This window comes from Biomphalaria glabrata, chromosome 1, assembly GCF_947242115.1.
Source record: "Biomphalaria glabrata chromosome 1, xgBioGlab47.1, whole genome shotgun sequence".
NCBI lineage: Eukaryota > Metazoa > Mollusca > Gastropoda > Planorbidae > Biomphalaria > Biomphalaria glabrata.
In genome coordinates, this window is record NC_074711.1 from 63,138,991 (window position 1) to 63,160,305 (window position 21,315).

Sequence of the window (21,315 nt, forward strand, 5' to 3'; positions counted from 1 at the left end):
TAGACATAAATGGATAGCAGCACCAGGGACCAAGTTTTGAAGAGAGAAAGTAGGACATTAAATGCTACGCCGACTCTGGACCAGAAGAAAGTTTTTTGGATAATCTATGTAAATTATAATCCACCAATAAATCTTAAAATGATGCTATAATTTCCCCTTTGACTGAACTGCACAACTGACATTATTTAAAACAACAAAACAAAAAAAAAAAGACAACACCAGTATAGAGATGATCTTTAATGACACGTTAATCTGTAGCGTTTTTTTTTTAATATTTCAAAATACAATCTATAGATACAGATATACATGCAATATAATACATGTGTGAGTGTGTGATGTGTTTCATACGTGAATGTTGTTTGTATTTGCATCTATATAGTTGTTTGTTATCGTAGTTAGGCTGAGGTGGACATTTGTAGTCAATCCATTTCATTATGACAGTGTTCAATCAAGTGAAGGAAAACTTCCAAATCAATGTGTTATTAAAAAAAAGTTATTAGTGTAATGAGAATTTACAGGCAAACAATATATTTCTCTCTCACTAAATATATATCTATACTATAAAGTAGAAAGTAAAGCGTATGTATTTATGTTCCGCAGGAAGTCAAAACTGTTTCACCACTCTTGATAAAACTTTGCAGAAATGTTCCTTGGGTGCTAACTGGAACCGTAACATAGTATGGTAGCCCAAAAACAAACTTAAGACCCTTAAAAAAAAAAAAAGTTGCCCAACTCTATGAAAGTATTAATATCTTATAAATTTAGGCCATGTTTACATGAGAAAAGGATCTAGATCTAGTTTTAAGAACTACACTTGAAAGGCACAAAGATAAAGGCAAATTCCTCGTCCCATATGCTAGGACAAATTTGCACAAATACTCCTTCTTGCCTAGTTCTATTAGAGCATGGAATGGGTTGCTTGAGCTAGCCAGGAAAACCAGTGACTTGGCAGAATTTAAGTCATTGGTTAATATGCATGACTAAATGCATGACGCGTAGGACGTAATCATCTTCTTTTTTGAAGTAACCTCTGTATTATATAAGATAAGAAGATACACTTTGCACAGATAGTTTTTTTACCTTGACACATGAAAATTACAAAATATAGTCTATTGATTTCATTATTTAATAAAACTAAGCTTCAAATTTGTCTTTCAAAAGCATTTTTACATAAATTTGTTCCTTATATCTGCAAATTTAGAAGTCCTGACGTACATTCTTTCATTAGACAAGACCGAAATGTTACACATTTCTCTATTCCTAGGTCTAAAACTCTAATTCAACTCTAAGATGATAGAACTTCTCTTCGCAAAGATAGTTTTATACTTTAACACATAAACATACTAATTGTAGTCCATTCATTTCATATTTTAATCAAATTAACATTCAAATTTGTTTTTCTAAAGCATTTTACATACATTCGTTTGCTAAAGCTGCTAAGCCAAATTGACATACATTTTAATAGTTCCATTCATGATTCCATACATCTAACAAAAAAGGTCACGCATGCGCAGAGCAAAGGCTCCATGCACGCGCATATAGAACTCTATCCAAGACAAGGCTTTTTTAACTCTAGATTAGTCTCAAACTCAAGATGATAGATCTACTTTATACTTTAACACATGAACATACAAAATAAAGTCTATTCATTTCAAATTTTAATCAAATATATGTAGACCTACAGGCAAATGTTTTTATTTGAAATAATGGATTTAGGTCAATTAGCTATTTTGATAGCTCCATTCATACTATTTTTACATTCACGCATTCGCTTTACTTATAACATTATTATTTTGTTTAAAAGTTTACAAAACACTCTAAGTGACTATATCGACAGTGATAAGCAAATTAAGACCCACAGGCAACATATGGCTAGTATATATATATATAATCTTACTAGAAGTGCACTTATTAGAATCTAAATTTGTTTCTACATTTAAAATATTTTTTTCTTACTGTACACACCATTGCAATTAATTTGACTTACAAGAAAACAAAACAAAAATATTTTTTCATCAATATTGAAAAAGCTTCTGACATAACTATAGAATAGAAGAAAAGTGATTAGCACCAATTATTGTACAGCTTCAACTAAAAAACAAAATTGCTACAATAACACATTTTTTTTTAGGAGATCTAAAAGTCTTAAGATACAAATGTATCATTTATTTATGTAGTATTAATTTTCTATTTGAGAACTACTGGTCTATGTGTAGATGTAAACTCATCTGTTTCTGTGACAAGATTAAGACCAACAGCTTTTAGTTTTCATTACTAATGTCAGAAATCCATTACAGCTGGTAGACAAAAACATTTAAAGACCTTTGGTTAGCGAGCCTAGCACTCATTTTAATAGTGCTATGTGCTTTTTAAAAAGAGCTTATTTAATTTTGTTTTCCTACATTGAAAGATTTAGTGCTTGGCAAAAAAATAAGCATTCTAATTATTGAAACTGAAAAAAAAAAATAAAAAAAAAAAAAAAAAAAACACTTATAAAGACATAATCTTAATGATAAATATTTACAATGTCTATAGGCACTATTAAAAACAAATATTTGAGTTTCCAAACATCAGAACAGATTATACTACACAACTCCAAATCGTACATGCCCTCCTCCTCTGATTTCATGTATCACACCACAATGTCGAAGAATTGTTAAAATATTTCTTGCATTGATATCCAGTTTGAGACTTGTAAATTCAGTTATATCTTTTTCAACAATGAAATGGACACCTGGAAAATTAGAGAAAGCACAATTACAATATACCAACACCCTTAGTTAATTGATACAATTGTTTTTTAATCTAATGAATATGATATTTGGGGGGGGGGGGGGGGCTTGTTTGGCATGAGGTCAAATGTTTACAGAATAGTGCAGTAGAGTTCACTAAGCTCACTCATTTACTCTCCCCATCATTACCTCAGGTCAAAAACAATCACAATGCTCAAATAAAGCAGAATTCAAGCAAGGAATTTATTTTTCAGCCATAGTTTGTTTTTTATAAAGGCTAATGAAAACAAACCTATCAGCATATATCAAACAATATAAAAAAGGGGAAAAAACATTTATTTTATTTTCCAATAATAGAGTAAACTAAACATTTATATTTTATTTGTCATTGAAAAAAAAAAAATTAGCTTACAAGGAGACCAAGCCCAAAACATTTATTAATGTTACACTCTATCAAATAATAAATGACTCAATACAGTGCTTTTTTTGTGACAGTACGCACTGGTACAGCGTATTGACATCTTTTTCAATGTGGGGTATACATTATTAATTTTCTTGTATTATAACATTTATTATTAATTTATTAGTATTTAAAAGTTAGGCAATCCATCACTAAGTACCGGCACCTATTTTTGACAAAAAAAGCAATATGTGTATATATATATATATATATATATATATATATATATATATATATATATATATATATATATATATATATATATATATATATATATATATATATATATATATATATATATATATATATATATAAGACTCCCGATTTGAACCCACCAACACTTTTTTTTTACATTTCTATCCATAAAAAGAAAGTTTAAGCTAAAAAAGAAAATGTTGGACTAACCTTTTGTTTCTTTTATTTCTTGTGACCTGTAGTTTTCACATCTCTTTCTGTTCATATCATTGAGTGTTGCTTTTTTCTGACTCAGAATTTTATATTTTTCAGTGTATGCTTGATCAAGAAGTTCAACAGTGTGGTTTACTTTATCATAAGTTAGCCGCCCTTTCATATATCTGCAAATTATTAAATGAATTATTTCTTGAAATTTTTGCCACCATTTTTTTTACAAATACCCCAGAACATTTCTCTTTCAATAGAGATTATTTTCTTTAAAGAATAAATATCTATGGAACAGGTAAATCAGAAGTAATTGATTTCTATACAATAAACAATAGTCTTAAGAGATTATTTTTAAGCAAGCATAATAGTAAACTGCTTTTATTCAACCCAACATCCATGCATTTTGGGTGAAACCAGAAATGTTCAAAGATCTCAAGTATAGTTAAATCCAAAACCATAATTTGAACTGAAGACTATAGACTCAATAATCAACACTCATTTTGGCAAGATCACATGAGCTTTGAGAGCTGCTAATATTTATAAACCATTTTTGAATTTATATATTTTTTTAAACATTTAAACAATTTTTTGTTAGAAAAGATAGCAGGCAATAAAATTTGTTCTAATCATAAATTGGCTTGTTTCTGTCATAAATTAAATTATAAATTAATTTATTAACCCAATAGCTCCTATTTCCGGTTAAGAAAAACCCTTCCAAAGTCCTAAGCAAAGAGGGATAACTCCGTATTTAAAAAAAACTAAAAAATATTTATTTTGAAAAAATAATCAAATTTAAGATGTAATACATATAAACAATCAAGCAACTTTAAAAAATAGAGATATATGTCTAGTTTTGAAGAATATTTACGTTTAATACCACTAGAATATAAAAAACTTTAAAAATACTCATTTTCCCACATGGGGGCTTATACACTGGGTTTATGGGCCTGTTCGTTTGAAAAATTATTTTAAAAATAAAAACCTTCCCGATTTTATTCAAAATAGAATCGGTAATCTCCAAAATGATTTGTAATCATGCTTGCAACGAGACTAGAAGAAGTCTTCTTTTTAAAATGTTTAAATCAAGTATATTGAATAGGGGGTTTTAGAAACGTTCTACAACGGTTTAGGACAAAAACGGGGAAACATTTCCAACTGCAGAAGGAGCTAATGGGTTAAATAAAGTTTTAAGCACACAATTATGGGTATTTGCAGCAAAGTCTAAAACAGTAAAAGCAGTATAGCTAAATGTAGAGTTTCATTAAAACAAAGAAAGTATAATATACAAGGAATTAAAATAGAATATATCTATTTGTTGACAGAAAAGAAAGCAACAAGGAAACATTTTTTTTATATAAAACACTTTAAAATAGATTTTTAGCAATTTGAACAACTTTTGATAATCAAGTAGGGCTATCAGACTATGATACTACCTTCATGCTTTTTCCCTTAAAATCAAGGACACAACTGAAAATAATTTGGTTTGGGAAATAAGTGATAACCCTATTATGAATTCTGATTAATATCACAGCTAATTTACCCAAAAAGAAAAATATGAGAGTTGAAATACATTTTGATTTTGTTTAAAGCTTATATTTGTTACATTAATGCTTTACTGTAATGTTGCATTAAATGCAGAAAATACACTACCTTCAAAGAAAAAGAAAAGATGAGCAATCATTTCTTTGAGAAAAGTTTGGAAAAAAGTTTGCTAACAGCCTTTGTTCAAAGAAAGCAGATTAAAAAAAAAAAATCTCCTATAAGAATAACTTTAAAAATATATAATTATTTTAACTTTTTTAATATGAAGACATATTTACTTTGGTACAGATTCAAACTCTTGGACTGTAAGAAACCGTAGATAATTACATTCATTACTGTGAACAGCAGGCTCCATTTTTCTATTGTCTACTGAATCTTGTAAAGGCATAACTGGTACAACATGCTGAGGTTTCCTTTAAATATTCAACATTCAGAGTAGAGATATAAAACTAGAAATAAAGCAATTATATTTTGTTTTGTAAACAGATACTTAAGCATTTTGCATATATATGTAAAAATACACTATACTAAATAAAAAGCATAAATTTAAATGACCAGCTTACAGTTTAGGTAATCTTGATGGTACATTGTCTAGTGCATGTTGAAGCTGTTCTGCAAGTGTTTTTAGTTGATTGTTGAGTTCCTGATAGTGGAAAACAGAAATATATTAAATATTGTTTTTTCATTTCTATTAAAACTATTTATTAGGGGTGAATCATACAATGACTACATTTTTTTCCTTGTATATATACAAAATGTTAATTTTTTTTAATTGCTTAAGCATTTTATTTATTTAAATCAAAACTATTAAAGACGGAAAGACATATATAAAAATATTGAATCTAACTGATTAGCCACATGGTGTTTGATATTTTTCTTTTATAGCATCAAACCATAATATAGTGTAAAATAAACATGACAAAACAATCTGATTACTTCATTCTGTCCCAATTGAATCTTGGCCTCATTAACACGGTGACGCATAACTTTAAGCATTTTGTATATTTCATCTAGAGACTTATTCAGGTTACAAACAAGTTGTATAAAACTGTCATCTGCTGAAGCTCCTGATAACTGCTGAGCATGAATCAATACTGAAAGCTGGCTTAAGAAATGATGAGATAACTCTTCAAGTGTGCTACAGTTCATCATGCTTACTTATGATTGTTGTTTTTTTCTGAAAAGAAGATAAAAAAGAAAAGTGAATTTTTGAAAAAAAAATTAGATAAGATAAATTCTATATATATATCATTTTAAAACAAATTCTCAAATAATTCTAAAATTTCAATATTATTCTTAAACTTTGTGCATGTTCTGACCATGGTCTATAATATAGACTATACAGACTAGTATAGAATCAATATCAATATATGATACTTTATGGCTTCCAAATTGAGAGGTCTCAGTTTGAATCTCACTGAAGGCTGTGATTTTGAAATTGCAGGTTGAGGAAATAAAGCCAGTTGGTCATTCTCCTGGCCACACGAAACCTTGTAAACAGTGTAAATAGAGTTTCTAGATTTTAGACCTACCTCAGATTAACTTTCACCTTTCCAAGAACCTGTCCCTGCTGGAGAAAGCTAGTTGTTGCAATGGCCAGGCCTACAGACAGGACCAAAGTCCACAGTCAGAGATGATCTAATAATAATAATAAAAGCAATATATTTATAAATAATTTATATATATAAAATATAACTAATAACTATATAATAGTTAATATAGATCTAGTTATTCTAGTAATATATAGCTGCAATATAGCATACTATAGTCACATTTTAGATCTAGAGTCTAGTGTAATATCATCTGAAATCTGGATGTCTTTAGAATTTAGACTTAAGACTAGATCTAGTCAAATCTAGTGTAGTACTGAGTAAGAGTAGTAGATCTAATATTCTAACCTAATGCCTAATGTATCTAGATCTACTTATCTAGGACTAGTCACTAGTTGTAGATTATTATTAGATCTAGACTAGTAAAAAAAAGTATGTGTCTAACATTAGTTAATTAGTATTAATTTAGTGTCATACTCATAGTAAGTTAAGTAAGTTAAAGTAAGTATGTGACTGTAGTATGTACACTTGTACAGTTACTCGGACTCAGTGTCGACAGTGTAGATCTAGCTAGAATCTAGATGAAAAAATAATATAGATCTAGACTCTAGTCCTAGTTAGTTGTAGACTCTAGTAGTACTTCAGTGAATCAGTCTTGTGTAGTGTAGTAAACACTCAGTCACTAGTTATAACCACTACATCTAGTCTAGTACTCTACAACTCTACTAGTGAAGTCTAGTAAAGTCTAGTAGTAACTAGTACTATTATATACTATATACTAGTAGTAGTACTAGTTACTAGTAGTGCTCAGTAGATCTACTGAGTTAGTGAGTACTAAACAAGATTCTAGATCTAGTCCTAGATCTAGTAGTAGATATAGTAAGTAGTGTAGTAGATACTAGATCTAGTATAATTGTTAACTCTATTTAAATCTAGAGTCTAGATCTATATAGATACACTTTTTCTTATCTTATCTTCATATCTTATCTTATATAATACAGACGTTACGGCGGAAAACAGATTTTCCATTGAAAATGCATTTTTAGAGTTGATAGTTCATTATCTCTTTATATAGGCCATCCGTAGCATATTTGGTTATACTGATGTATAGATTCTATAGATCTATGTTTGTATAAGCTTCCTTATCAAAGTTTTGTAGAAATACGTTTTTATAAAGATTTTCAAGATGCGTTTGTGAATGTCCCCAAGTATCAATATGACGACGAACAGGTTTTACTTATGGATTTATGTGATCCCGTTTGAAAAGGTAAGAAACATATTATTTTTATAATTATATGAAAAAAATTGCTTACTTACGATTAAAAAATGGTTATTGTAAATGATTAAGAAAAAAAAACGTAAATAAAAAGATTTGTTTGCCTTAGAATTAAAAATACATAGCCTCGTAAACTTCAAAAAAGAAGATGATTACGTCCTACGCGTCATGCATTTAGGTGATTTAGTCATGCATATTAACCAATGACTTAAATTCTGCCAAGTCACTGGTTTTCCTGGCTAGCTCAGGCAACCCATTCCATGCTCTAATAGCACTAGGGAAGAAGGAGTATTTGTACAAATTTGTCCTCTAGAGTAGAGCATATGGGATGAGGAATATGTGCCTTTAACTTTGTGTCTTTCAGAGTATTTTATTAAATTTTGTTTTTGTATTTGAAGATTATGGTTCAGTGTTTTATGTATGATTGCTACTTTACTTTGAGCCTTCTGTCCTGAAAGCTTTCTAAATTTAGTGGTTTTACTAAATGTGTTACTCTAGTTAAATGTGAATATTCGTTTGTTATGAATCTCACTGCTCTATTTTGTGTCTGTTCCAGTTTCTTAATGTTTTCTTGAGTTCTTGATATAATATTATTAATATATTATAATAGATCTAGAGTATATATATATGCATCATATTACTAGATTAGATCTATATTAGATAATTAGTATAACAGACGTTACTTCAAAAAAGAAGATAATTACATTTACATATTTCATTATTTGATATTCCATTCGGTATCTTTACATCCTAGAATTAGATCTACATCTACTCTAGATTTAGATTCTACATCTAGTTACGGCTAGAGTAGATGACTAGAATCTAGATCTATTGACTCTCTAGTGTCTGACTCTAGTCAATAAGAATAAGTCCATGCATATTAAGTTTAAGTGTTAACCAAAGCCAATGACCCAAATTCTGCTAAGTCTAGGACTATTCTTTCTAGGTAGAAGTTTATAATTAAATTATATAGGCATAGGCATCAACTATTTCTAGTCTAGATTACTGACTAGTGTTTATCTAAAATTTTAAATCACCCGCTAAGGGCCGCAAGCAGGCCGCAACATTTAGAAGTCCATACAAACTCTGTCTAGATCTATCTAGGTCTGTGATCTAGATTCAGTTTTTAGAAAAGTACACTTCCGGCTCTTTCCTATTTTTTTTTTTTAAGTACTTCCTTAGTTACTACAATAATAACAATAGTGTAATAGTCAGGCTACCTGGACCTAATACTGCGGTTGTAATTATAATATTTAGATCTAGAGCTGCATATATTTTAATGCTTATTTAAAACGTTCATTACGTTTTTTTTTCTAGATTTTATTAAACCTAGAAGGTAAAAGCTTTCTTTTAGGCACATCTTTCATATTAACATTACAAGCGGAGCAACATAAATCAAAAGAAAATGATGGTATCAAAACACATTCCCAGAACCAGAGAATACAGAGGAATTCAACCAAACTCCGTTGCAATTGTAAGTTCAGTTAATTAAAAGATCTATCACTTAAAATCATATAAGTCTATTTATTGACAAAAAATCCTGTCATTATAAATACATCTATTTAATTAATATCTGTTTAATCCACGAAAGTGGAGTGAGGCAGGAGAACACCAGTTTGGAGCCAACAGATTTTAATGACTTGATCTTTCAGTGGATGATCAGTTTCAGCATAAAATAAGAGCTAGGGGTGTGGGGATAGATATATTACTGGATCAGAGACATACTACAAAATTAAGAGCTAGTGTACCAGGATGTATGGAGAAGTCTCAGGGGAAATTACCCTCGAGCATGGCCACTCCTCCTGGCTCCATCATGTAATGCATCCTTTTCATGACTTTCATAAATTATCTACCTGTCCAGCTAGAATGCCAAACAAAAGCTGCTATATGCTGATGATGTATATATATATATATATATATATATATATATATATATATATATCATCATCATCAAACTCCATTAGAGTGAGGGCTTGAGAGGCTCAAATCCTCTCTTGCAAAAGCCCTGGACAGAAACCCTGCTGTCTTGCGTAGTGCATGAATGTCGCCATACAGGTCGAGAATTTTGGGTTTCCCAGACCTGTCGAGATGGAGATCAGCAAGTCTGGGGCAGTCAAACAGAATATGAGGCACGGTTTCCTCTTCTTCCCCGCAGCGAGGGCACCGTGAATCGAAATTTGGCCATAGCTGCGAGAAATATGAGCCAACAGGACAGTGGCCTGTCCTGCACTGTGCTATAATAGCTTGCTCAGGCCTGGACAGCCTCCACCATGGGGAAGTGCGGTCAGGGCGCCTCATGCGCTCCCAGACTCCATGGGCTTTTTGGGACTTGTCCCAGCACTCAAACCACTTTTCCATTTCTGTTTTTTGTATTATAGCCAGGGCTTGATGAAAGCTTACAGCCTGATCAGTGGGTGGAATTTGCCCTCCCTGGTGGGCCAAAGAGTCTGCGATTGTGTTGCCAGTCACACCTATGTGACTCGGTACCCACTGCATTATTACAGGGGTGCCATAGCGTTGTTTGATGTTATGTGAAGCCATGATGGCAGTGTTGATATTGGGGGGCCATGGTCCGGGGCTTTGCAAAGCATTTAGTACAGATTTTGAGTCAGTGACCACAACAATCTGTGTTGCCCTCAAAAGTCCCTCGCCGAGTTGAGAGTCAATGACTTTTAAGGCTTCACAGACTGCCATGGTCTCCACATCAAAACTGCAAACACTACCACATGGTCCAAAGATTTTGACTATGTGAGAGCCAAGAAAGTCGATGTAGTCTCCATAGCCTGCTCTTCCAGAATCTATTGATGCCGATCCATCAGTGTATGCAAAAATAGTACTGGGCTTGAAGGTATTAATGGTCTCCAGAGCTAGGATTTGAAGGTCGTTAGATGAACGGCTTTGCTTAGTGGCATTAGGGTCTACTAATTTCAAGCGTATGTCTGGGGTTGTTGGGCGACACCAAGGGGGAAGGGGATGAAAGCGTTGAATGTTTTGTCGGTTGGTGGAGAGGCCAGCTTCATCAGATAGTCTAGTGGCATGATGCATAAAAGACTGCATCTGGATATGTCTTCTGCATCTCCAACCATCCACTAGTTTTCTAGCTGGGAGGTATTCATCCAGCCTTTTATACCGCTCATAGCAGGTCAGTACTGACCTTTCCCTCCTAAGGGTTAGTGGAGCTATATTAGCCATTATTTCAGCTGCATTCATTGGACTTGTCCTAAAGGTTCCACAGACAAATCTTAGTGCTTGGGACTGTATTTTATCAAGTTGTTCAAGAGCAGTCCTAGAGCCATAAATTTGCACAGGTAGGCTGTAGTCTATCTGTGATCAGACTGCTCCTAAATACAGGGATCGGAGCATGTCTGCTCGGGCTCCCCACTTCGTGGATGCCAGCTTCCGCACAATGCAAAGTTTCCCTGAGGCCTTTCTTACAACATCCTGGATGTGCTCACACATTTTTAGTTTGCGATCTAAAGTTACACCAAGGTACTTGGGTAGCTTTTCCATGCTGAGAGCCACTCTGTTGAGGGAGAGCTGGAAAGGTTGCCCGAGAATGCCAGTCCCGAGTGTGAACAGAGAATAGACCGTCTTGGAGGTGTTTATTTCTAGCCTCCATTTTTGTGTGTATGAGCAGAGCGTATGGAGGTCTTCTTGTAGCACTTTTTGTATAGAGGTTGCGCTCCTTCCGGATTTCCAAAGGACAATATCATCAGCATATAGCAGCTTTTGGCATTTTAGCTGAGCCTTTAGGTCATTTATGAAGGCCGTGAAAAGGGCGCATGACAGGACGGAGCCCTGGGGGAGGCCGGGCTCGAGGGTCATTTCCCCTGAGACTTCTCCGTACATCCTTGTTCTTATTGTACGCTCTTGTAGGAAGTCTTATCTTATGAAGCAAACCAGGCCGCCATACTTTATCATATGCCTGTTTTAAGTCAATGAAGTCTGCGTATGTGCTTTTGGTCCTTTGGAATCCATCTGCTACGCTCTGCACAAAGATGTTGACTTGGTCTATAGTGGACATTCCAGCCCTGAAACCAGCCTGTTCTGGAGCTATAAGATGGGCACTCTCAAGGTACCAAACCAGACGCTCATTTACCATTTTTTCAGCCATCTTTCCCACACAAGATGTGAGTGAGATGGGCCTGTAGCCCTCAGCAGTGGAAGCATCTTTTCCCTTTTTTGGTATAGGAATAATGGTAGCATGTTTCCAGGCCCAGGTTCTATTTACGAATGCCAAGAGCACGGCCCTTCCTTTCCCCCCTACATGTTTAAGCATTTCAGGGGTAATACCATCCGGCCCGGGAGCCTTTTTAAGCTGGCATTTCCTTATGGCAGCATTAAGCTCGCCTATCGAGAATGGGGAGTTCATCGTTCCCTCAGCACTTTCGGTCTGTGGTTCTTTTCGGTCTTTTTTTTCATCAGCTTTGCGAGCTTTATCAATGGCTTTGGACATTGGGGACTTCTTGGCAGCCTTGTTGATCTTGGCAAAATATTGTTCAACAAGGTGGCAATTTTCTTTTTCGATGAAATGGTTACACCACTCGGTGAAGATAATGGGGTTGCTGTTTTCGTACGCCCAGCATTTTCGAGATTTCTCAGAAGACTCCAAGCCCTAGAGCTATCCCTTAGGTTTAACCTTGCACAGGTGTTGGTCCAACGTTCTCGTTTTTCCCTGTTAACAGACGTTTTGACTAGTAGGCTGAGTCTGTTGTATTTCTGCCTTTGTGTTGGGTTGTTTGGGTTCTTTTGGACCTTTTTGTATTCCCTTCTCCGAGCCATAACAAGTTTGTTGATTTCAGCCGTCCAAAAGTTTTTGAATTTTTTACAAGGGTAAGTTCGAGGAATAAACTTTTTAGCCATGCCCAGGATAGCTGTTGTTATTTGACGGTACACAAGGTCGACAGAGCTAGACTCTACATGGATTTTTTCAAGGGCATTGTCGACAGCTGTCTCGTATCCTTTCCAATTAGCCTTATATATATTGTCCTTTGGGAATTCAGAAGGAGCTATAATATGCAACCACTAGACAAAAAGCGTTCCAAGAAGATCTCCATATGGTCTGCTCATACACTAAAAAAAATGGAGGCAAGAGATAAACACTTCCAAGATCATCTATTCTTTGTTCATGCTTGGAACTGGCATTCTCAAGCAACCTTTCTGACTCTCCCTTATAGGAGTTGCTCTCAGCATGGAAAAGCAAGATTGCAAACTTAAAATGTGTGAGCACATCCTGGAAGTTGCAAAAAAGCCTTAGGGAAACTTTGCATTGTGCAGAACCTGACATTCATGAAGTAGGAAGCCCTAGCAGACATGATTCGATTACTGTATTTACTGATCACAGGTTCACTACAGTCTACCAGTGCAAATCTATGGCTCTAGAACAGCTCTTAATAATACTAACTTGCTTTGAGTGGTACAAAAGGCTGGATGAATACCTCCCAGCTAGAAAACTAGTAGATGGTTGGAAATGCAGAAGATGTATCTAGATGCAGCCTTTTATGCATCATGTCACTAGACCAGGGGTGGGCAAATTACGAAATGCGGGCCACATGTGGCCCGCCGGAGTGTTTTGTGCGGCCCGCCGACATCTGCAGAAATCAGGTATGCCCACTATATATACATATAAAAATGCAAATATTAAAAATATTTATATAAATTATTGAAACTGTCTTATTATAAAAAGTTTCAAGTAAACGAAGATTGTGCTTATTGGCTAAAAATCAATACTCAATTGAAGACACAATCTCTGAGTGTTGTGTAGGCTTGGAACAAGATGGATAGTTTAACAACTGATGGAGCTCGATCTTTCACTGAGAAAAATATCCCAACCATAAACTCTAAACAGGAAAGTTTGTACAAAGCTGCATAAAATTTCAACATTACATTGACGATCACTTATACCTGCTAGAGCCAGGGTTATTAGACATCAGTAATTCTGATTTATGAACAAAATAATTCAATGCATCCGCCAGCCTAGCATGGGCAAGGCAAATGAGAAGAATATAAAATCTCAATGAAGAAATAGTTATTTTACTTGAAGGACATTGACTGTAACCATGTTACCAATATTTCTAATGAAGAGTGAAAGAAAGATTTCATGTTTTCTATAATCCATATTGAAATTGGTTCTTTGCAAATGAAATTCAAATGCATGTTAAATCCTTTCTAACAAAGCGTTCCCATTTCTACAAGCAAGCAAAAGAAAATAGTTTTTGCCATTTTCCTTTGCTGAAAGGTGAAACTATTTCGAGTGAAATGATTAAAAGTACAACATGCATATATATATGTGGCCCGCCATTCCCAGTTTTTTTAAATGCTGCCCTCGATACAAAAAGGTTGCCCACCCCTGCACTAGACTATCTGATAAAGCTGGCCTCTTCACCAACAGACAAAACATGACAATTTCATTGCCTTCCCCCTTGGTGTCACCCAACGACCCCAGACATAAGGTTGAAACTAGTAGACTCTAAAGCCACTAAGCTAAGGCATTTGTCTAATGACCTTCAAATACTAGCACTGGAGACCATCAATGCCTTCAAGCCAAGTGCCATATTTGCATTTACTGATGGTTTGACATCAATAGACTCTGGAAGAGCAGAAACTATAACAACAACTTTCTCCAGATATTGGCTGATATTATACATTGGAAGTTGGATATAAATATATATATACAAAACATGATTATCTCTCACAATCATTTTGACATGGTTGTTATTAGGAGGTGTGAACTGGATGCTGTTTTGAGAGCTGGGAAAACTAGTGAAATAATTCAAAGTTTGGCAACATTTTAGACTCATGATACTGCCATATGTTTTGTTTGTCTGATAACCTTCAGAAAATTCTACAAAAATGAAGATTACTACCCAGTATGCCTTTGCCCTAACTTCCAGCAGAGGATCACAGCAGGCAGGGTTCAAATGTGGGCACTTCGATATGGCAGTCTGAAGCACTTACCAAATGACCAGGCAGCCATCCTAGATAAAGCTATTGCTCAGTCAGGATGTTTTTTCAAGTACCACTATAATTTTGATACTCAATGTCTTCAGTTGAGTACCTTTTTAGAAGCTGCTCCAAATTTTCAAACCTTTCACATTGTTTTAAAAGCAAAATATTTTGCTTTTTCTTTATGCTGGTACTGTCACTGATCTTTAACAACAACATTCCTGTTCAAGATTTTAGATTACTGTGAAAAAAAAAAAAAAAAGAAAACAAAATCCAATTCTGGATTCTCTTAACATTATCAAAACTAATATAAAGGGAGAAATAAAGCATATTTTTTAAAGTGTTGATGTAGGCCTAATTTACTCAAGGGGAACATTTTAGAATAAATTTTAAAAAAATATGAATGCACTTTAATTTGCTTTTGAAATAAACAATATTTATTTTAATTCAGAAAGCAAAAATGCCATCAAAACGTCCTCCAGATTGGTTAGTCATGAAGAATAGAGAGACAGAAGAACGCATCAAAGCCCTTCAGTTTGAAGTCAAAGATCAGCATATGCGAAATATACGAACAGATTTTGAAACGTCAGGAGATAAAAAATTTCTGCAACTTAACATCAGAAGCCGTATTCAGTCACTGACCAAGGCTAATGAATATAATTTAGAATGTAGAAGAGAAAAGTAAGATTTTCCTTTCTGTTATTAAAAGATTTTTTAATCATATTTTTTATTGTTTCAATGTCTTTTATATACATTATTGTTTTGTAAGCTAAATAATGTAATGGCATAGTTTTTAGCATTTTGTTTAGTGTAAAGGTCTCTTGTGTGAATACTTGTAATGTTTTCTAAGACTCATCTCATCTCATCTTTGCTTGTGGTCTCGTTTGGGTCATAGGCCCCCAACAAATACTAGGCTGGGCTAAAATTCTTTGTATTCACCCAGCTCTAAATGGGCACATGCCTTAGCATAGAAAAGTAAAATTGGTTATGGTAACTCTCATGCTGGCCATACAAGTACCCCATAATAAACCTTTGACCATTAAAAAATCAAGCTGATCTCAAGCATGCCAGAGTAACCTTAAAGTACCTCTTCTCAATATTAAATGGAGGCACAGTGGCTGATTGTCACTTGGCTTCCAAACTGAGGTTCCGGGTTCGAATCCTGATGAAGAATGGGATTTTTATTTTTGGGATCTTTAGAGCGCCTGGCATTAAAAAGTAAAGGCAGTATGTTGGCCACATGACACCTTCATTAACTGTGGGCCACAGAAATAGATGACCTTTACACCATCTGCCCCATAGATTACAAGGTCTGAAAGGGGAACTTTACTTTACAATATTAAATAGTAGACTTAATTTTTTTCAGACTTCGCAACCTATTTGAACTGGAAGAAGCAAATTACCTGAAGGAAATGGATGAACAGCAAGAAACAGTTATAGAAAGACAGGCAAAAATGAGAGAACGAGCCAAATTTCTCAAGGATAAAAGAGAAGCTGAAAGATTAGCTTTTGTTCAAGAAAAATATGACCAACAATTTAAGTAAGCTTGAATATGATGTTTATTGGAACACATTATATTAAAATAAAAAATTGTAATCTTAATGAAAAACACATTCATTATTTAAAAATAGCTAAAAAAAATAAACAACATTTCTAGTCACTGTAAGGTTAATTTTTAACTCTTCTAGTTTATTATCAATTTTATTTTGGAACTAAAAAATTATGCTATTGATAAAATTCAGGGCACAGTGTGAGGAGTTAAGATCCACTTTAAGCAAAAGGCATCAGGATCAAGTTTGTCTTGAGAGATTGGAGCAGCTTAGACATAAAGATGAGATAGCTCAAGAAGAAAAAGCCATATCAGACATGTATGATAAACTTTGGGAGCAAGACATGTTGGAAAAAGCCGCTCGTGAAGAGAGGGAAGCAAAGGATCTACAAGAAAGAAATCGCGGAATGGTAGATGTACTTAGAAAGCAGATGGCAGCTCTTGAGGCTCAGAAAGAGGAAGCCAACAGACTGAAAGAGGAAGAGGCTCAACTTATGGTAAGTATTTAAAATTTATGAGGATTAAATAGAGTATTTGAAATTTAAATTGTTTTATATGCATTTGATCATTTAATTAAAAAAATAGTAAAATGAATTAACTAGAAACCTTTTTTTTTTTAAAGAAAGAGCAACAGGCTATGTGGAAGATGGAAGATGAAATTGCGCATCAAGAAAAATTACGGAAACAGCAGGCTACCAGGGACATGCTTGATCATTCCTTGGCATTCAAAGCAAGAAAGAAAGCTAAAGAAGAGCAAGAGCAATTAGCATTTGATTTGAAAATATTGGAACAACTTATTGAAGAATCTCGTAATGAAGCTTTGGAAACAATGCAGCGAAAGGTAACTGCTTATTATTATTTTTTAGAGATTTTCTTTGAATTCTAACCAGATACTAAGAGTTTTTTGCATTATTATATTTCTTTATATTTAAAATTTTCAATAATGTTTTCTTACTGTTATAAAATAATATTGTTTTTATATTTAATACATATAATAAAATTCAACAGAAAGAACTTCGTGAAGAAGATCAGCGTTTCAGAAGTTATCTTAAGCAATTGATGGAAGATGAGAAGGCTAGAGAAAAGGAGCTTGAAAAGTTAATTCAAAATGAAGTTGAAGCAGCATGGGAGAAACGTATTGATCAGTGGCGTAAGGAAAGAGTGGCCAGAAAACTTCTTTTGGAGGATGTCATGGCAGGAAGAGCCAAACAGATACAAGAAAGATGTAATCATTTTTATATTATTATAATTATCTAATTTTAATGCAATGGTTTGCATTTTCAATAGAATTATAAAAATCACTTTTATTATCCAAAACGTCTTATAGAGTGGAGAAATAAACTTGATGGTAGATTAACTAAAGATTTACCTTTCAGCATGGTGCAGCCAGCACATTTATCCAATATTTTACATGAATGATGTCAGATACCTTTTAAAAAGCTTCTATATACAATGAGTAACCCTTCTATTTGACTGATCCAGACTTACTAAATTCCAATTTTAACAGGTCTGGGAAACCATTAATTTGCATGAGAACATGCATGCAATATGCACTACATATTTAGGGCTTGTGGAAGAGATGATTTAACCCTCTTAAGCCCTCATATAAGTTGTGCAGCCCTGCATCAAAAAGAAAAAAGTCAGGACTTATCTCAATAAGTGAAAAGTACAAAACATTAATCGTTAAACATTACATTAAACCTTCATGAACTTCTAGTTCTGGGGTATGTTTCCTCTGAAATGTTATATTTCATGCAGTGTTGATCAAGAAATAATTTATTTCTAATTGTGGGGCTACCTTTTTTTAGTGACTATTACAATAGGAATAAAGATTATTGTACAGATTCTAAATCATTTTTACAAAATCACCATTTTAAGACAAATGTGATGTTGAAAAAATAAGAAAAGACTATCCATTTCCTACATTTGCATTATCTAAGGGTCCTGCAAACATTAGTAACTTCTTTACTATTTACTATAATAGAAAGTATACCCCATTGTAATAAACTATTGAAATGAGCTAAGAAGCCATAATGTCTCTTTCAACAAAAAGGAATATTAGTGTGAATTTCATAAAACATACATAAGAATGTTTGCTCAATTGAAAAAAATTGTGTGTAAAGAATATTAAGCCATGACAGGAAGAAAATGTACAACGGACTTGAATTCAGTTAGTCTAATGTGCTTGTGCCCCCAACATATTGAATATCTTGTAGTTGTGGCTATGTTTTTAATGATTACTGTATATAGGCCTACTTTTTTGTTAACTAATAATTCTTTATTGTGATGGTTACTGTTTTCACTTTTAATTTTTTTTTAGTACAAGAAAATCAGCGACAACAACTGGAAGCTGCTAGAGAAAAGGAAGAATTGCAGCAAAAAATAGCAGAGAATCAAAGGTTGGAAGCTGAACAGACTTTGAAGCATAAACAAGCTTATATTAATCACCAGAATGATCTAATAAGTCAGATAGAATATAATTCAAAGCTTCGTGAAGAGGAGAGAGCATATGAATTAGATGAATATCTGAAAGCTCAGCAAGCTGAGAGAGAGTACCAAACTAGAATAAAACAGGTTTTAGATAACCCTACACATGATAAACTTCATCCTATGAGGCGGGCAATGTTGAATCAAGCTCAAAATCAGACTTTGTTTTAAAACATTTTTTTAAAAAACTTTTTGTTCAACTGAATGGAGTTGTTCCGTATTTCTTCCATGTCAAGTGGAAGTGTTGTTTACATTAATGGCCTCATTGATCTCATTGTAATTTGAATATGAAAATGGTCTAGATCTCGACATCTTTAAGTAATAAAAAGTATGTTACAATAATTCACTAATTGATATGATTATTTAGTAGATCTACAAGGAAGACATTGCCATTATTGTCATGTATAAGACCATAACCACTTGACTTATTTTAAAGTAGGTCAGATATTCGGAACAACCCCATTAAATCTAAGTTAAGTTTATGAATTCACTAAAGTTATATTTGCTTTAAGAAACATCCTTTTTTTTTGAAGGAACAAATACATGTACCATGCTAATAAATCAGCTTTATTAAATTTAAAATACTTTCTTTGATATCATTGTAAAATGTTACTTTGAACATAGGCCAATCTTTTACCCTAATGTAGTCATATTTTCTACGTTCATTTAGTTCACTAAACACTTTTTTTTTAAATTTGTAAGTGAAATAGATTTCAGTACATGCAATGGTCTCACAGTTGTTGCGAGGCATACTGTAATACTATAAGCTTTTCTCTATTTAAATACCTTTCACTTCTCTGTAAACACAAGGATCTTTTCTAGAGTTGGTTTATATACTGTGCTGGAGCTGCTGATCAGTATTTATGACTATTATTTTTATAGTTCTTCAAATAGAATATTTTTCTATAAATTTGAAGGCTGTTACAACTTTCTCTAAGCAATATTGGGATATTCACTTTTATTTTATAGGCTTCAAAAAATTCAAAATAACTTAAGTTTACAAAGCTTTTGTTTTTATAATTATATATTTATATAAATTTATTAAATTTTACAATTCTATGTTGAACTTGAACTTAAATGACACTGCATTAAGTTTGTGATATTTCACAGTATACTTGTACATATATCTATTTAAAAACATTTTCACTAAAAAATTGTGCAAGCTTGGTAACATTTTTAACCTATTTGATGAGATAGGCTACTCCTGAAACAATAAAATTGTTTACAATAACTATGATTTGTTGTTTGGTTTTAAGCAGTTGAAGAATGGATGAGGGCCATAACAAGGTTAAAAAAAGTAGTTATCTGGCTATAAGCAAAGAAATGTGGGGAAAAAAGTCTGTTGTAACATGACTTTAATATAATTATTTTAACCTCAAAGTACAGGTGTATTACCAGGTACATTTTCAAAATTAAATTTTTGTTGGAAATTGCTTTGAAATGTATTGCTTATCTTTAGTTAACAGATAGTTCTCCTAATAAGTTCTTAGCATTTTCATTTGTTAATCTAATCACTCATGTTAATTAAAGGCGTGGAAGCACGACCATGTCCAGACTTAGGATTAGCTACATCACACACTCCTTTTATGTTAAAGAGAGAAGAGCCTCCACTGTGTGAATACTGTGACTCTTTATCTCACTGTGGAACATATCCTCATTGATTGCCCCAGGATATTAGAGGAAAGTATATCAGAGTAGACAACTTAAAAATTCTTTTTGATAATGTAGACCATGGGAAAATACTGGGCTTTATCCAGGAGGTGGGGCTGACTACGAATATTTGATTTGTGATAGGGCAAAGTAATTGTGAATATATAATATTTACAACAGATTTTTATTAACTTATGTAATATACTAAGTCAATTCATAACCTTAGAAACAAGGCTTTATTTCAATAAAACACGACTGATACACACAATAACACAGTACAGACTGGTCACGATTCACAGACTACGATAATGCGAACACGATTACAAATACTAGCACGATTACAAGCACGGGTAACACACAAGTTCATTTAACGATCACTCCATTCACCCCTCCTTTATTTATTTCTGGGTCTTAGGTTATAACCATGCGTATGAAGGGAAGGATCCGGAGGTATCTCTGGCGTAGACTTTTCTCCTTGCAAGTCGTAACTGTCCTGTACGGGACTCGAGTCAATATTGACCTCTGGCATTGGGTGGCTCCCCTGTGAGTCACTGATGACTTCTGGCTGGTTGTACATCATTGGGGTGGGACTCTGTGAATTACTGATAGTTTCAGGCCCGTAGCGACTCCCTGGTGAGAGATCCAAAGAGTCACCGACCTCTTGAGGCAGAATACCGTTCTCTGGTTCGAAATAGTCGTTCGTGGAACTTTCCTTTGGTGCC

General features: G+C 33.5%; 2 protein-coding genes across 7 annotated transcripts; one reads left to right on the top strand and one right to left on the bottom strand.

Moving 5' to 3' along the window:
• Positions 1-224: 224 nt before the first annotated feature.
• On the bottom strand, positions 225-15,096 carry LOC106066953 (spindle and kinetochore-associated protein 1-like). 6 transcript variants are annotated; one of them, XM_056007006.1, is made up of 7 exons: positions 15,020-15,096; positions 6,669-6,774; positions 6,073-6,313; positions 5,700-5,779; positions 5,415-5,549; positions 3,598-3,767; positions 225-2,734 (listed from the first exon to the last, which is right to left on the bottom strand). In XM_056007006.1, exons 3-7 carry the CDS (start codon positions 6,286-6,288, stop codon positions 2,586-2,588), a joined length of 750 nt encoding a protein of 249 aa, XP_055862981.1. In that variant the 5' UTR covers positions 6,289-6,313; positions 6,669-6,774; positions 15,020-15,096; the 3' UTR covers positions 225-2,585. The 6 variants fall into 6 exon arrangements, with proteins under 6 accessions (XP_055862981.1, XP_013081509.2, XP_013081508.2 ...); XM_013226055.2 differs by lacking the exon at positions 15,020-15,096 and adding an exon at positions 9,000-9,081; XM_013226054.2 differs by lacking the exon at positions 15,020-15,096 and adding an exon at positions 8,973-9,069.
• On the top strand, positions 9,133-20,175 carry LOC106066949 (cilia- and flagella-associated protein 53-like). The gene is made up of 7 exons (XM_013226050.2): positions 9,133-9,436; positions 15,359-15,588; positions 16,274-16,447; positions 16,650-16,953; positions 17,079-17,297; positions 17,465-17,681; positions 18,777-20,175. Exons 1-7 carry the CDS (start codon positions 9,368-9,370, stop codon positions 19,112-19,114), a joined length of 1,551 nt encoding a protein of 516 aa, XP_013081504.2. The 5' UTR covers positions 9,133-9,367; the 3' UTR covers positions 19,115-20,175.
• The last annotated feature ends 1,140 nt before the right edge of the window (positions 20,176-21,315 follow it).